This window comes from Rhizophagus irregularis, chromosome 25, assembly GCF_026210795.1.
Source record: "Rhizophagus irregularis chromosome 25, complete sequence".
NCBI classification, from domain to species: Eukaryota; Fungi; Glomeromycota; class Glomeromycetes; order Glomerales; family Glomeraceae; genus Rhizophagus; species Rhizophagus irregularis.
The window spans coordinates 1,771,603-1,790,310 of NC_089453.1; the positions used below are offsets into that span (position 1 = coordinate 1,771,603).

Consider the following 18,708-nt stretch of genomic DNA (forward strand, 5'->3'; position numbering starts at 1 on the left):
ATAAGAAATTATTACTTTAACAATAAAATCCGATTTATAAATATATATATATTTATTTACCTAAAAACAATCAAAGATATAGGATCTAATTTTTTTTTTAAAAAAAAGAAATTTTTTTTTTTTAATCAGAATAATTAAAAAGTAAAGAAATTAATTTATACTTACGAATTCAAACCAAAGTAATAACATTGTAGAAGAGAAACCAGCAGTTATGTTTGATGTAGCTACAACATCAGCAAATGCATTTGTTAATTTAAAGCTAGGAGTAATATAAACTGATACCATAGCTGTCGAAATAACAACTGAAGCTAAATCTACAAAATTAAAGAAATCCACATAATGTCTCCAATCATGATGTTAAAACTGCCTATATTCTACCAAGAATAAGTAAATACCGGAATAATAAAATAGAATAAAAAGGAAAACTAAAAAGTTGCGTAAATGTCCTGTTGTTTCAACATGACCTAAATAACATCCTACCAACGCAGCAAAACAAGCTGCGAATAAAATATATATAAAAAAAACTCTAAGGAAATAATTTCTTGTTGGAACCCACTTATAATTAATTGCAGCTTCCATCGCTGGATTATCAAATATATCATCATCTTTTTCGTTTCTAACAATCTGAACAAGTGGACTAAGTTGTATATTCTTTAAATATCCCCGAGGAATGAATGCAGCTTGAAAGATTTTTGATAAAAAGATCCTATTTTTCTGTTTATCATATCTCCTGCAGACGGTAAAATTGCGTAATGGGATTATTTTTACCGTTGGAGAAAGATTCTCTGTATTTGAGAATATTTTCATATAAAGTTTTTTCAAACGTAAACTAATTGATTTTTGTTTTTCGTCTTTTGTTGAAATAAGTTTCGTGTTTGGATTAAATGCTATAAATTCTTGTGATTCTTTTACAGTAGCTTCAATTTCTTTGGGTGTAAGATCTGTATAATCGATCATGTTAGATATCTCAACGCCTGAGATACATCTTTTATAAAATATTTCTTTAATGAAGTTTTCTATTAAACGAAAAAAAATTTTGGAAACTATAATACTAGTTAATGAAAAGGAAATAAAGAATAAAAAGATACAAACTTAGATTATATTTAATTAAATCTGGTAACGCTTCCGAAACAGTAGATAGCCAACCGATGTGTTTAAGCGAGTTTTCCGTGTAGTATTCAAGTAAATAAGCGACAATTAAAGATCTACGGTTACATTCAAGACCTATTTAATTTTAACTTGTGTTTTAAAGAAATGTATTGTACTGTATATTATATATTTATTGAAATAAATTACCTCCTTTACATAAACGGATCGCGATTTGTAAATCACTTGAGTTGTTTATTCTCAATTTTTTCGTCTCTTCCTTCTCTTTAATAGCTTCCTCTTTAAACTTTTTTTCGTCTTCATTTTCCCATCGATTTATTCTAGGAATATGCAAATTCCAATTCTTATCTTTTCCATCTCCAAATAAAATGTATTTAATCAAAGTATTTGAACCTCCAATTATAATTTTTGCCATAATATCAAAACGTACATCCATTAATCGCCAAATATTTGGTTTATTTTTAATAAATCTCCAAATGATGTAAGATAAACGATCTTTCATATCCACGAATTCATGCCGTTTTTTATGTCCAACCAATTTATTTCTCGATAATTTAAATGTAAAAGAGCATCACAAGCATGTATTATTGGAGTCACATGATTATCACTATATGGCCATTTAACTTCAAAGAATTCATTATCCTTTAATTCGTCCCATCTAACCTTAATATAAAAGGATCTATCTCCAATATACAATTTATCAACTTTTAACGTACAAGTTTCTTCCCTATTCGCTTTGACATTATTGGTCCAAATATATTCAAGTTCCATTTTATTATTTATTTTATTTCCGGTAATTTTACGCCACACTTGAATGGTACTTCTTCCGACAAACAATTGCGTAGTTTCTTTTTCATCAAGAAATACAGATGTTCGATCAAAACCATCTATAACCCATGGCTCTTTATTTTTCACAAGTGGTTCTGTTTCTTTCTTTTGTGAATGATATATCGTATGTTTTTTACCACTATTTTTACATTTAACTTCAGAAAATGACATTTTTCTAGGCGACTCTACTAAATTACCGTTATGAATAACCATGCTATAAATTTCTTTACCTTCTTCTTCAGGATCACAATTATTAACCAACCGGCCAAATACTGAAGAAATATTTCCAAAAGTATCTACAGTAATGAATTTTCTAGGAATTCTTGCAATAGAAGAGATATTTTCTTCGTCCATTACAAAATTAATTTTTCTTCCAGATTTAACATGATTACTTGTACTAAATAAATTCCAATAATAAATTTGTCTATCATCACATCCCGGTTTTTGAATTATTACTATTACAGTATGATCATTATTAATAAAATCACAAAATAATATTTTAACACCTTTTCCAAAATCTTCAGAAGCTATTTCTAAACCATTTTCTACAAGAAAAAGAAACAACTTTCCAAACCCGAAAGAAAAAGCGATAATTTTTTCATTATTTGATTTTGCAAATATAGGAATACCGAATTTTCTTAATTTTCCTTCATGTAAATCAAAGAATTGTTTCATTTCCATAGTTTTTAAATCATATAATTGTAAACATTGAATACCTTCCTTATATTGTTCAATAAAAAAACAATGATCAAAGATACTATTAAATAATCTTGCTATACAAGATTTCTTTTTATATAAAGATTTTAATTCATCTTGAAGCCTTTTTGGATAATTAAATTGGTTCACTTCTTTATCACTTAAATCATGAGTAAACTTTTTTCTACAAATTCCTTTTACGTTAAAGACGAAACAATAAATAGAATTCTTATCATTATCAACGAATATAACGATTCCGCCAGGCAAATCACTACATATTCGTTCAGGTTTTGAATTTTGATTTAATTTTACTTTATAAATAACAGTATTTCCCTCATCAGCAGTAGTATCAGTAGTAACAATTTCAACCGGTCGAGGTACTTTCTCTTCAAACTGATTAACACTAGTAATCATAGTAAGATTTTCATTAAGATTTTTCTTGCCAGGACTTGTCGTATCAGATTTTGTAACACGAGATATGGCCACCAAGACTTCTTTTTCGTTTAGAGTATTTGTAATTGAATTTGAAATTGCTATTATCCATTTAGGATAATTATTTTTAGATTCTTTTTTAAATACGGATTTAACATCATAAGATTTTTTTTCGTAGGAATCATTTATATTTTTTTCAGGAATAATTTTAAATTCAAGTTCATCTACAAATGAGAGTCAACGAAAAAAAAAATTAATTTTGGAAGAATGGATGATTTTCCAACACTAAATTATATTTTTAACTTACCATGATTAAACATAAGAACGTTCTCACCATCCGGACTAATAGATATATGCCAATTAGATTCTTTTTTAGAAGTTAGAATATCTAATGGGTTTTCATCCGGTTTTTTTGGACTTGAGATTTTCGGTAAATTATTTTTCAATTTTTCAGCTAATAATACGGTAACATAAGTTTAACGTAACATTCTGATATACCTATTACGAAATCTACGAAAAGAAATATATATATATATATATATTCCAGGATTTGTCTGGAATTTGTCCTCATTGACCTAAATAATATCTGGATAATGTCCGAAATCTTCACATTTCAATACATTATCCGGACATTTTCTAAATATAACCGAACATTCTCGCTACAATTTCCGGACATCTCTTTTTTTGTAGGGGAAATCACTTACGTGAAATGAATATGCCTCCAATTAAATTTGATTTCCGTTTTACTGTAAAATAAAATGATTATTGATTAATTAAATAGTAAGTTTTTGAAAAAGTAATTAAAAAAAAAGGCTTTTACCTATTGATGAATGAGGGAGAATGAGGGTATAACAAAAAAATCACGTTAGTAAATAAGCCAATACGTGATGACGAACGATAACGAACGATAACAAATGATAATTACCTTCTGAGACAGAAGTATTTGAATTGACACTTATTTCTTCATTAAAAGATGATATTGTTGAAGGAGTTTGAACAATATACTCCTCATCGGACATTTTTTTATATAAGAGTGTATATATATGTATACGCAATTGTTTTTAATGACAAATCAGATTTTTTACGAGTATTTATTACAAGTTTTTAACGAAAAATTAGAGATATTTTTTTTTATGGGTATGTATTTATAAAAAAATTATTAAATATCTTTTTTTCTCACATTTAACCTTTTATATCAATCACAATAAATTATTATTTCCTTTTTTCTTTTAGTATGCATAATTTTAAACATTTTGCTGAGTGCCAAAGTTATTAATTATTTCCATAACTGGTAAATCTTTTTTTAAAATAAAGAATAATATTTTACTTTTATTGTTCGCTTCGCTTAACAAATTAATATACAAAAAAACATATATAGATGTGTTGTGGCTTGAGTATACTGTAAAACGTTTAGTGATCAACATTATGGCTGGGTTTTTTAATGTCATTTATAATTACCATTTCGAGGTTCGAGTATTCAATCCATTACATCAAAACTAGTCAAATATAATAAAATCTCTCTTCGTCATTAAATCATCTTTAGTAAAGAGCATATTGAGTAGATTTTAAATTAAGATATAACAGATAAACAAATAAGCAGTAAATATAGTCATTATAGTGCAACCTTGTAAAATAATTTTATTTCTAATTTTTTAATGGTTAATTAGGCCCTTGAACACATTGATAAAAACCTCATTGTACGGATTTGATAAGTTAGTTCGAGGTTCCGTGGTTCTTATTGTACCGATATGAAAAAGTTTTACGGGTTTATGATTTTTATCTTGTACGGATTACGATAAAATTTGTAACAAATTGACACAAATTGACAATAAATTTTTACCTGCGAGTACAGTTTTACACAATTTGACGTCATATAATAACAATACTGTATCGATGTATTTTTTTTATAGTCTTTTTTTTTCTTTTTCAATATATTTAATAATATATATGAATTCCAGCGAAAGAAGCAATCCAGGGAGTTTTGGAATTGAAACATTAATGAAATCAAAATAAAAAATAGTCAAGAAATCCAGATGAAATTTCTGATGAAACTAATTGAAAAAGTATGTTGAAAGATATTCTTCCAGAATATTATAAAAAAATCTAATCAATAGAATATCTCAGAATTGAAGAGTTATCGTTGCAAATGGAGATAGAATTTATTAATTTATTATTAAATTTTATCATAATGAATTTGTTTAACAAATTTTTATTATTGTTAATTGTTATATGTATAGGCTGGATGATATTTATCACATGATCGATTATGTGATCAATTAAATTTCTACCATTTTACCAACTGATACTGCTGTTATTCGTATTCGTATATTCGTACCCCCGCATTTGTTACCTCCCCTGTAGTAAACCACGATCTACAATCACGTTAATTTATTAATTTTATTGCGTCATCCATTTGAAAAAATGACAACTAGAAAAGATCCTTCTGGATTTGGCGGATCAAAGAGTCATCAGTCCGGACATAATTCTCGCACTGGTCAATTAAAGAGCAATTGGAAATATTTAGCTTATTATTTTCATATTCTTTAACATTTCGTTTATGTGCTTGTAGAAATAAAATTATGCTTATATATTTTTCATAACGAATGGCGTAGTAAAATTGTGATTGTAGATCATCAATCACATGGTTTGTTACAGAGGAATTTAACAGCCGCATTTAAAAAACTATTCGAAATTAATTTTATACATACCGTGTATACATGCTTATAATCCTCGATTTACTTTGTATAATCTTAGATTCTACAAATATTTTTAATGAAATGAAACTTTAATGTAACTACAATAAAGTTCGTTATTTCAATTTATTTATTTTATTTTACGATTTTTGATAAAATTTTTTCAAAAAATATAAGATTCCTTCTAATTCATTTTGCGGTGAAAATAGGTCGCTGTTTGAGGCTAAATCATCGTTTTTTAAGGTAACAAATTTTATCATTACTTTTCACTTTGAAATGGGGTTAATGGACACGATCAAATTTTGATAACCTGACGAAACGAATAAAAACTTTTTCATTATTATTAATTTAACAAAAAGAAATTTTGATCATCATTTTTATTAGTTTACAACTATATTATAAGATACAATTAATAAAAAATACAAACATATACAATACAAATAATATAATATACAAAAAATATACTTTAGTGAAATACTTTAATATTTTGTAAAATTTCATTAACTTTCCTATGAAGTAAACCAATATCTCCAATATTTTCTTTATCATCATCTTCTTCTTCATTATCATTTTCATTATAATATTCATTTAAACTTTCGTCACTTCTTGAAATATTATCATCATCAATAGATTCAATATTAATATTTTCATATTTGTTAACAGGTTCTTTTACTTCTTTATAATTCAAAAATGAGTTCTCATCATCACCATCCCCTTTAAATGATAATCTAGTCTTATTCATCTTGCTTTCTAAATCCTCATATATTTTCTTTAATTCACGTTTTTTCACTATTCCTTCCCATGTATCATAACTTTTTGATTTACCTAAATAATAAATATATTCTGGTTCTGAAGGTGGATGAGAAAAATGTATTTCATCTAATGCTTCATAATCTGATATAAGTTCGGCACGATATCGTAATAATGCAACACGTCCCTTTTCAAATGCTTCAGCATACACAGCCCTGAGATTTTTTCAAATGAATTAATTAAAAATAAAAATAAAAATAAATAAAAATAAATAAATTTAACTTACCATATAAAGGCGATAAATATATTTTGTACGACAGTTATTAAGAAAAGACTACCAATCAAAGTTAATGCTTCAACTGCCCAAAAATTCCAGGTAGCTTCTTGTGGATAAGAACCACGTAACCAAGCATATGTTGAAAGAAATGATGTACCAAAATTTTTACTTGGATTATCAAGTTTTCGATTAAAATCTTGTACAGATGTGCTGATCGTTTCACCCGCACTATTTTGTATAGTATAGCTTGACGTCTTAGAAGTGATATCGTCAAGATCAGAAAAGTCCGTATGTTGTAATAAGAGTAAAAACACGTGAGAAAGCGCAAGGACAACCAATAACATGAAAACGACGAATAAATATGTCTTTTTTATAATATTTAATATAATGTAAAGATATTTCGCAGGTTCTAAAAATAATATGAAATTATTAATTTGATAATTAAAATAATTAAAATCAATTTACAAATAAATAAATAAATACATATATATTTACCTGAAAACAATCGAAGATATAGCATCTATTTTTTTTTTTAAAAAAAAACAAAAAAAATATTTTTTAGTCAAAATTATTAAAAAGTAAAGAAATATAATTTAAGAATACTTACGAATTCAAACCAAAGTAATAACATTGTAAAAGAGAAACCAGCAGTTATGTTTGATGTAGTCACAACATCAGCAAATGCATTTGATTTTTTAAAGCTAGGAGTAATATAAACTGATACCATAACTATTGAAGTAACAATTGAAGCTAAATCTACAAAATTGAAGAAATCTAGATAATATCTCCAACTATGATGTTGACACTGTCTACATTCTACCAAGAATAAGTAAATACCAGAATAATAAAATAGAATAAAAAGAAAAACTAAAAAGTTGCGTAAATGTCCAGTTGCTTCAGCATGACCTAAATAACATCCTACCAAAGCTGCGAAGCAAGCTGCGAATAAAATATACGTAACAAAAATTCTAAAGTAATAATTTCTTGTTGGAATCCACTTATAATTAACTGCAGCTTCCATCGCTGGATTATCAAATATATCATCATCATTTTCGTTTCTAACAATTTGAACAAGTGGACTACTAAGTTTTATATCACTTAAATATCCCCGAGGAATGAATGCATATTGAAAGACTTTTGATAAAAAATTTCTATTTTTCTGATTTTCTTGTCCTTTGCCCTTGCAGATAAATTTACGCAAAGGGATTATTTTTACAGTTGGAGAAAGTTTATCTGTACTTGAGAATATATTTGCGTAAAATTCTTTCAAATATAAACTAATTGATTTTTGTGTTTCGTCTTTTGAAATAAGTTTTGTATTTGGATTAAATGCTATAAGTTCTTGTGATTCTTTTACAGTAACTTCGATTTCTTTAGGTGTAAGATCGGTATAATCGATCACGTCGGATATCTCAACGCCTGAGATACATCTTTTAAAGAATATTTCTTTAATGAAGCTTTCTATTTAACGAAAAAAAAAAATTTAGAGACAATAATACTAGTTAATGAAAAAGAAAATAAAGAATAAAAGGATACAAACTTAGATTACATTTGTTACTTAAATCTGGTAACGCTTCCGAAACAGTAGATAGCCAACCGATGTGTTTAAGTGAGTTTTCCGTGTAGTATTCAAGTAAATAAGCGACAATTAAAGATCTACGGTTACACTCAAGACCTATTTAATTTTTAATTTTTATTTAAAAAGATGCAATTTGTATATTATTTATTTATTAAGAAATAAAATAAATTACCTTTTTTACATAAACGGATCGCGATTTGTAAATCACTTAAATTTTTTATTCTCGTCTCTCCTTTCTTTTCAATAGTTTCTATTTTAAATTTTTTTTCGTCTTCATTCTCCCATCGATTTATTTTAGGAATGTGTAAATTCCAATTCTTATCTTTTCCATCCCCAAATAAAATATATTTAATCAAAGTATTTGAACCTCCAATTATAACTTTTGCCATAATATCAAAACGTACATCCATTAATCGCCAAATATTTGGTTTATTTTTAATAAATCTCCAAATGATGTATGATATACGATCTTTCATATCCATGAATTCATATTGCTTTTTATGTCCAACCAATTTGTTTCTTCGATAATTTAAATGTTCAAGAGCATCACAAGCATGTATTATTGGAGTCACGTGATTATCACTATATGGCCATTTAACTTCAAAGAATTCATTATTCTTTAATCCGTCCCATCTAACCTTAATATAAAATGATCGATCTTTTCCAATATATAATTCATCAACTTTTAACGCACATTTTTCTTCCCAATCCACTTTGATATTATTAGTCCAAATATATTCAAGCTCCATCTTATTATTTATTTTATTTCCAGCATTTTTAGTACGCCACACTTGAATGGTACTTCTTCCGATAAACAATTGCGTAGTTTCTTCTTCATCAAGAAATACAGATGTTCGATCATAACCATTTATCACCCATGGTTCTTTATTTTTCACAAGCAGTTCTGTTTCTTTCTTTTGTGAACGATATATCGTATGCTTTTTACCACTATATTTACATTTAACTTCAGAAAATGACATTTTTCTAGGCGACTTTTCTAATTTACTGTTATCATTATGAATAACTATGCTATGAATTTCTTTACCTTCTTCTTCAGAATCACAATTATTAACCAAACGGTCAAATACTGAAGAAATATTTCCATAAGTATCTACAGTAATGAGTTTTCCAGGAATTCTTGCAACAGAAGAGATATTTTCTTCATCCATTACAAAATTAATTTTTCTTCCAGATTTAACATGATTATTTGTACTAAATAAATTCCAATAATAAATTTGTCTATCATCACATCCCGGTTTTTGAATTATTACTATTACAGTATGATCATTATTAATAAAATCACAAAATAATATTTTAACACCTTTTCCAAAATCTTCAGAAGCTATTTCTAAACCATTTTCTACAAGAAAAAGAAACAACTTTCCAAAACCGAAAGAAAAAGCGATAATTTTTTCATTATTTGATTTTGCAAATATAGGAATACCGAATTTTCTTAATTTTCCTTCATGTAAATCAAAGAATTGTTTCATTTCCATAGTTTTTAAATCATATAATTGTAAAAATTGAATACCTTCCTTATATTGTTCAATAAAAAAATAATGATCAAAAATACTATTAAATAATCTTGCTATACAAGATTTCTTTTTATATAAAGATTTTAATTCATCTTGAAGCCTTTTTGGATAATTAAATTGGTTCATTTCTTTATCACTTAAATCATTAGTAAACCTTTTTCTACAAATTCCTTTTACGTTAAAGACGAAACAATAAATGGATTTCTTATCATTATCATCGTTATGAACGAAAATAACGATTCCACCAGGTAAATTACTACATATTTTTTCAGGGTTTGAATTTTGATTTAATTTTACTTTATAAATAACAGTATTTCCCTCATCTCCCTCATCAGCAGTATCAGTAGTAACAATTTCAACCGGTTCAAGTCCTTTCTCTTCAAACTCATTAGAATAAGTACTAGTAAGATTTTCATTATTAAGATTTTTCTTCTTGCCAGGACTTGTCGTATCAGATTTTGTAACACGAGATATGGCCACCAAGACTTCTTTTTCGTTTAGAGTATTTGTAATTGAATTCGAAATTGCTATTATCCATTTAGGATAATCATTTTTAGATTTTTCTTTTTTAAATCCGGATTTAACATTATAAGATTCTTTTTCGTAAGAATCATTTATATTTTTTATAGGAATAATTTTAAATTCAAGTTCATCTACAAATGAGAGTCAACGAAAAAAAAAATTAATTTTGGAAGAATGGATGATTTTCCAACACTAAAAAATATAATTTTAACTTACCATGATCAAACATAAGAACGTTCTCACCATCCGGACTAATAGATATATGCCAATTAGCTTCTTGTTTAGAAGTTAGAACATCTAATGGTTTTTCATTCGTTTTTTTTGGACTTGAAATTTTCGGTATCGACCTTTCGACTAATAATATAGTAATATAAAATGAGTTTAATAAAATGAGTTTAGAGCAACATTTTATATACAATACTTACGTGGAATGAATATTCCTCCAATTAAATCTGATTTCTGGTATACTGCAAATAAAATGATGGAGAATGAGAAAAAAAATTAAATAAGCCAATATGTGACGATAACGAATGATGATTACCTTCAGAGACAGAAGTAGTTGAGGATGTTGAAGGAGTTTGAACAATATACTCCTTATCTGACATTTTTATATAAGAGTGTATGTATATACAGTATATATATATATGTACGTTATGAAAAATCAGATATATTATTTATTACGAGTATTTATTATTATTGTTACAAGTTTTTAATGAAAAATTAAACAAGATGTTTTTTTACGAGTATTTATAAGAAATTAATTTTTTCCATTATAATAAATAAATAAATATATATATTAAACATACGTAGAGTCGTAGAGTAAAGTTTTTATTATTAATCATTAATAAATAAATAAACAAAAATCTCCTTAAATTATTGTTGTCTTTTCCTATAATATTAATTATTTCGTATATTTTTGCTTTCCCTTTTCGAGTAATTATTAAAGGTTTTGATTATTTCCATAACTAATCAAAGAATATAAATAAAGAATACGCATATAACGTTTTAATAATAAGCAAGTTGATAAATAAAGAACCGGGTTTCCTTATCTGTCATTTATAATAGTCTAAATTAATAATGATCGACACGGATTTTTTTTTTTTTTTTTTAAGGTTTCCATTAAAGCATTCTAAAGACTAATTTTCAATAATGGCTGAAATTTTTACATATATGTCATTTGGAATTACTGTTTCTAGATTCGAATATTTAATCTTTTGCATCAAGACTAGTCAAAAAATAATGAGAAAAATGAAATCACACTTACTTTTAAAAATCTTCATCGGCAAAGAATTGCATATTTTTTTTGCGTAACTTTCGAATCGAAAAGAATAGAAGCATAAAGTACAACCTTGTGAAATAATTTTATTTCTAATTTTAAATTGTCCTTTAAAAGTTAATTATGTTAGTTTTCCAATCAATTCATTCACAATTGTTACATTAAAAAATATTTGATCTATTAAATTAATAATAATAAATGATCTAATCGGACGTTTATCTCCGTTACAGTTTACACGAACATTATTGTCCTTATTCAATCGGAAACGTGTCACCTATCGAAATTAGTTAAGGACTTATAGAAACTTCTTTATACTTTTTTAATTGTAACACAACGCTTCTGAAATTCTTTATAACAAAGATATAAAATAAAGGCGACCTTTATTATCATTACTACATTGTTGCTTAATTCAATAAATATAGAGTTACATAATTTAGTATTCTGATACTCAATGAACTTTAGTGTAACATTTGTATCAATCATTATTATGCATGGTATCATAATACAAAATATAAATATCTTGTTTGCCTATTAAATTTTTAGAGAGATGGAATCCAACTTTAGATCAGTCATCAGTGACTATACAACATTGTGTGCAATTATTATCATTATTGTTGTTTAATAAAACTTTAATCTACACTATTTTTGAATAGTTATAATTTACATTCTTGTTCCTACGCATCATTATAACATTTATATATGCTTGTGAATAAATATTCAATTTCTTTCCAATTTCAAAGATCGTGTAACTTTCTTCTCTGTATTTCTTAATAAATGAATTATTCATCTTTGAAGTACAGTATGTGATTGACGCCCGAATTTCTTAAACAACCATAAATTATTAATTGTTCAATGAAAGGTATAAATTGTAAAATCGTCCCAAATCTCGATATGGATTCGTCCCAAACTCAAAATGATTGAGTTTCAGGACTAGACCAAATTAATATATGATATAATCCCCTGATCGGCACGATGAAAATGTAGTTATAGCAATTTTAATTTAGATAGATTTGCATTTCCAAATGAGAAATATTTTCTCTTAATTTATCTACTCATCTGTAATATCAATATTATCTTTCAAGTATAGTCTGAAGTTTTTTATTCATTTTTAAAGTGGAAAATTAGAAGAAAATAGAATTCAGCAATAAAATATACGATATTTATACGAAAATGGCAGAGGATAACTGATGCTTAGTACGTTGTGTGGTTAAAAAATCATAATTAAGGAGTTTGTGAAAAATTCTCATTGTAAAAAGGAAATTTATTACTTTACTAAAATTTCCCAAAAAGAAGGTGAAGTTTATATGCATTCTTTAGATCTTTCCATAAAACATTGTAAGTTTAAACTCAAAAAGTCTTTAATAAAATCACAGAAATGCTGTACTCTTCCAATGAAATTTGTAGTATGTCATCAGAAGCATGTACTGCGTCTATCACATGGTACAACTGAAAGTTTACCTCTAAATATCCACTCAGCATGAATGTATTAGATGAATGTATTTTATCTCCTAAAATCTCGTTTGCCCATAAATAAATAACAACTATGCTACTATTTGTACTCCTCTCCCTAACATTTAAAGTTAATCAATAATGATAAACCTTAATCTTAATCTTTACGAATTCAATAGAAATACTAAATCAATACCATCGCGATTGGCTGTCATTGGATCACGCAATGACACATGACAATAACATGACAATAATCATTCAACATTTACTTCTCCAGAATTATAAAACAGTGAATTACTTTTTAAATACAATTCGAATAGTTTTATGTAGTATGAGTGAAATGATTAAAGAGTATTACAGATCAGCCGATCAGAAGCATGGTACATACCGTGTTTGTTTATGATGATGATGAATTTGATGTCATATTAGGTACAACCACGCGTTTTGAAATTTTCAAATATTTAAAATGAAATCTTAGGAAACACTATTTAGAAACGAACCTGATTAAAAAAAATGCGATCCCTGAATATGTTTCTCTCGTTACCGACAGTTCACTGAACGGAACGCTATGTTTAAAGGGACTTTAATGTATGTATAGATAGTTGCACATTCCGGGTTCACATTACACTCTCGGTTCAAATAGTTATTTGTCAAGGTACGATATTTCTTGATTTATAAATTTATTGTTTGGTTTTTTATCGTGAAGTTCTTTAAGCTTTTACTTATAAGTATTCATCGCGAATACAGTATTTCTGTGTAAATAATGTGACGATAATTATAATTCAAAACTCAAAACATTTCGCCTTCTCTGCTTCGTATGGATTAGTGTTCATAGTATAAAGTATTAGTTCAGTAATTTGGTTGAGGGTGAAAAGGATAAAGCCGGGTTTAACGAAATCGATGAGTTTTAAGGCAAAAAGTATTTTATATATCATCTTTAATTTTTCTTTTGTGTTTACACTAGATGTAATTTATTAGATGTAATTTATACTAATAAGTCCTTAAATGTACTTGTAGGGAGGTAAATATTATATATTAACACGTTCAAGAACGAAGCATCATTCTCGGTGAGATTTCAATGTCAACGTTCTCATTATTAATATGTACTTCATCACAAAATCTGGTTTTGATTTGACAGATGAGAAGAAACAATAACATATCAATAGTGCGGAAGTTAATAATTTTTTGTACCTTTTCTGATTTTACATAGAGAAGAGAAATAGAAGAAACATCTATATTCATGTAAGCTATTTAGTATCTTAATTAATAAAAATAACAACAGTTCTTTGTTATTTTTTTCCATATGCGTGACAAACTATACTAAATCAATTGAACCAAAGAATTACCGTGTATAATTATTAATTTATTTTATTTTATTTAACTTAACTAACTGTTAATTCGTAATTTATTAGCGTCATCGTAAAGAATAGTCATCTTTTAATAACGAGCACCCCAGATTTACTTTTAATGAAATTGAATTGATGTTGTAAGACCATCAATCAAAATGGATATAACGATTTATTTGCCCTTTTGTGATAACAAATAAGGTATTATATTGTACGAATTATTATTTAAGTTTAATTATAAAATCATTAACTAGTTTTATTTAATTATCAAGTATGACCATAAGTTTTCACTCAAGCTCTCGAATGAATTGAATATAATTGTTTATGATCTTTTTATGATCTTGAAGAAAATTGGAATTAGATCTTTATAAAACGGATGCGTAGATTTACGAACGATATAATTTTGAGTCTTCTCATTATCTTAATCTTGGAAATAATAATTTATTTAGTGGAGGAGAATATTGGTGTTTGGTGAGTCTGAGCGTTTTATTTAATTAATGAATGCTTTCATGAGAAGGGGTAATTATTTATGCTACTTTAAATAATTAATTCGTTATTATGTTCACTTTTATTCGCATAATTTACTATTATTTATCTATTTATTAGGATATAATTAAGAACACACAGTATAAAGAACGCATCACGTGATATTATTAATAACATGCCAATGCGGCAACGTCGAGTATTAAGGTAATGTAATCGATGACATGACAATATCTGCAAAAATTTCAAATCATTTAATTAAACATTTTTTAAATTACAGAAATTATAGAATCTTAAGATATGGTATGATCTTTTGATGAAGTAATCAAGAACAAATTTTTTGAAAATTATATCAGTTTTTTTTCCAATATGTTAAGATGGTAGGTTTTTATAATTTACCAGTATATCACCAACATAATAATAAATTTTTTACAAGATATTTAACTCTTTCATTAAAATCAAAACAATTATAGATCAATAAGAGTTTTTTTTTTAAACTCAAAAATTATGACCAAATAAAAGTTATTTTAGATCATTTTATTTGATCTATAATGATCTATCACAATTCGCGAGACCGTCTATCTGAAATATTGAGAGGAACCAATGATTTAATAATCGCATTGTGATTCATGAATGAAGAAAGTCTTAATGCTTACGTTCATTTTGTTGGAATAAATACGAAAATTATGTCGTAGAATTGTTTCTCAATATTTGGGACCACCTTTAGACATTCGCCGGCCACAAATTTAAAATTCCTAAACATCCGAAGAGATTAGAACTTGATATATCATATCCAGAATATGGTTTTGATTGAAGTGCAATGTCCTCAACATGAAGAATACATCGAATTCTTCCGCGAAGAATTGGATTGCCAAGATATATATAGTTAATTCGAGAGTCATTCATTATTTATTCGACTATACAGTAACTTTATTTCATCCGGAATTACACGAAAAATCGAATAAAAAAAACTCTGATATACATCACAATTTAGAAACCAAACAAATTATTGTTTATATACAAAGCAAAGTTTTTACCACATAAGATTTTCATTTTACTGAGCCATATTAACCAACATTAACTCCATCGATATCTGGATATAAAAAATGGTCGACAGTTAATACATGCAGTATCAGAAATAACTTTAGCTAATAGTGTTAAACCTTCCAAAGTTTTCGAAAATTATGAACGAAAAAATGTATTAGTTTGCAAGTTCAGAAGTTGCTTCCAATCAGTCAATCACGATATCTATCGACAAAAACGATCATTCGTGAGGGTGCAACTATGCTGAAGTTTTCGCGTCTGTTCCAAGCATTGGCGGTGAAGTTATGAGTCAGTGGATATCTTGATAGCCATCAGCCTCAATCATTTTTTATTAAGAAAAATTATATTTTACGAACATCACAAGGGAACTTTATTATTATCAAGGAAAAACAGGCCAGTTAAGTGATGATTAGTTCTTTAAAATCGAGAGTTGAAATGTATGACATGTTTCCAAGAGAGGGAGTACGCGGATCCTAGACCATATAATGCGAGTCCCTGCGTCATATTATTTCTTTGCTCTCTCAGGCTTCTTACAAATTTCTACAATTAACTTGTTTCTATTTATATCTCTAACTATAAAATCTTATTCGCACCCGTAGATTTTGTTATGAGTACGTAATAATCATTGCGTAATAGTGAACTCGATTTCTCAAGATTAATCAAAATTAGTCATTTTGAGTCCATTTTATTTATATTTTTTTTTTTATTTTTTTAACTCATGATGAACTTACTAATTTATTGATTGCACAATGATTCGTCTTTTACCACGCTTTTTTCGCAGAATCTCATCACCTAATGCTATTAATGTTCGCAAAACCTCAACTACTACATCCAATGATTCCACATATGGTAGATTAAAAGAATTGTATAAAGAACATAATGAAAAAGAAAAGGAAACTATTGAGACACTGATTGATACCATCAAAAGAAATAAGGATTATACTTTAGTAAGTACATCCCTTATAAAACTATATAAATTTGCTTTATTAAAATAAAATTAACATATCTTGTATTAATTTATTAAGTATAGTATTATTGAAAGTCGCATTAGAGTGGCAGAAAAGAAGATTATTTATGTTATCATTGGTGCATTTGTTCTTAATTGGTTGAATTCACGTTCTGGCAAATGTACTAAACAACATGCTACTTTGGATGAGGACCGCACTAAAAGCAAGTGAATTTAAACAATATGCTACATTACTTCAAAGAAATGGTTTAATTAGTTTTGATTTCTTTACTTTATTATTTACATGATAGTGTAGTTGAAGAAAATCTTTAAATTCATTATACGTTCCAATTCTAGAGATTTCTTTGTTTATTTGCTAATGTTCTAAATGTATAGCTAAAAAAATAAATTTTGATTTTATCATGTATATGTGATGTGAATGAACAATTTCATAAAAATAAGGGTAGTGGTATTTATTTTATTGCCTTAAGTTATGATCATTTAAAATCGAAACTCTGTTAAATAATATATTATGCTAAATTTTATGGCAGTAATAAAACTGCATTTATAATAATCACAATTTTCTTGTAAACATCAAATATTATAAAAGTTAAGAATAGTAAGAATATATAATAAAATGCATTCTTCATTAAGACGAATAATTTCAAATCCATCTCTTAAAATCAGGGGCGTGTAGGATAAGAAATTTTTAAAATCTTTTTAATTCTGGCTGAAATTAACATAAACTTTGTTTCTATAGTATAAATACTGTATATTTTTATACTTCTATAAAAATAAAAAAATAAAACAATTTTGTAATAAATTTTATTATTATTTTTTTGTTAGTTTAATTATTAATATAATAATATTAATATAAATGATAAAATAGTTAAAAAAAAAATAAATAAGAATAAAATAAACTATATAGTTTTTTGATTAATTAAAAGAATTAATTAAAAATTTTTAAATTTTAATATTAATTAAAATTAAACTTATTTTTTAAATTACTTTTTTTAATAATGAATATTGCAATATTCTTATTTTTAAGTTTTAAAAGAATATATATATATATGTAAAATTTAAATAATTATATAATTATTTTTTTTTATTATTTTGTAATTAACTAATAATATTTATCTGTTATACTAATTATGCATATATATTATATAATATAAAAAATTATATATTTATATAAAAATTAACTGGTAATTAATTAAAATTTACCTAAAATTATCTTTCTTAAATGGTAATTATTTTATTTTATTAAATATATTTTATGATATTAAAATTCAAAATTTTATCATTTTTTAATAATTATATAAAAATAAACTTAACTAGTAGTATATATTTGCATTTAAAAAAAATATTATATTTAAATAATTAAAATACAATAAAACTTTTAAATTCAAAATTTTCTTTTTAAATTTAAAGTACTTTTTATTTTTTAAAAATTAGAAATAATAAGAAATATACAGTATTTGCTAATAATTAATTAATATTATATAATAATTATATATAAATGTATTTATAAAAAATTATAAAAATATCTTATTATAATGAATTAAATATATTGTTTAATTCATTATAATAAGATATTTTTATAATTTTTTCTTAAATTTTTTATTTATTTATTTATTTATATTGAATTTTTAATATTTTATAATATTAATATATTTAATTTTATATTACATACAATTTATATATATATAAAATTTATTCCATTTTTATTTTTTCAAAAATTTTTT

At 25.8% G+C, this 18,708-nt stretch overlaps 4 protein-coding genes across 4 annotated transcripts; 1 reads left to right on the forward strand and 3 right to left on the reverse strand.

The window, feature by feature from the left end:
- Positions 1–70: 70 nt before the first annotated feature.
- On the reverse strand, positions 71–1,543 carry OCT59_016863 (uncharacterized protein; the record flags this gene model as incomplete). Its single annotated transcript, XM_066145973.1, has 5 exons — positions 71–85; positions 166–314; positions 396–1,016; positions 1,093–1,224; positions 1,297–1,543. 5 exons carry the CDS (start codon positions 1,541–1,543, stop codon positions 71–73), a joined length of 1,164 nt encoding a protein of 387 aa, XP_066003705.1.
- Positions 1,544–1,605: 62 nt separating this feature from the next.
- Positions 1,606–4,082, reverse strand: OCT59_016864 (uncharacterized protein; the record flags this gene model as incomplete). Its single annotated transcript, XM_025334200.2, has 4 exons — positions 1,606–3,287; positions 3,371–3,517; positions 3,768–3,809; positions 3,989–4,082. 4 exons carry the CDS (start codon positions 4,080–4,082, stop codon positions 1,606–1,608), a joined length of 1,965 nt encoding a protein of 654 aa, XP_025165926.2.
- Positions 4,083–6,106: 2,024 nt separating this feature from the next.
- OCT59_016865 (uncharacterized protein) lies at positions 6,107–11,024 on the reverse strand (the record flags this gene model as incomplete). The annotated part of the gene is made up of 9 exons (XM_066145974.1): positions 6,107–6,721; positions 6,793–7,192; positions 7,279–7,303; positions 7,391–8,244; positions 8,324–8,458; positions 8,535–10,550; positions 10,636–10,773; positions 10,845–10,886; positions 10,961–11,024. The coding sequence occupies 9 exons, from the start codon at positions 11,022–11,024 to the stop codon at positions 6,223–6,225; spliced, it is 4,173 nt and encodes a 1,390-aa protein (XP_066003706.1). The 3' UTR covers positions 6,107–6,222.
- A 5,742-nt stretch (positions 11,025–16,766) lies between these two features.
- On the forward strand, positions 16,767–17,279 carry OCT59_016866 (uncharacterized protein; the record flags this gene model as incomplete). The annotated part of the gene is made up of 3 exons (XM_066145975.1): positions 16,767–16,964; positions 17,043–17,187; positions 17,275–17,279. The coding sequence occupies 3 exons, from the start codon at positions 16,767–16,769 to the stop codon at positions 17,277–17,279; spliced, it is 348 nt and encodes a 115-aa protein (XP_066003707.1).
- Positions 17,280–18,708: the final 1,429 nt, after the last annotated feature.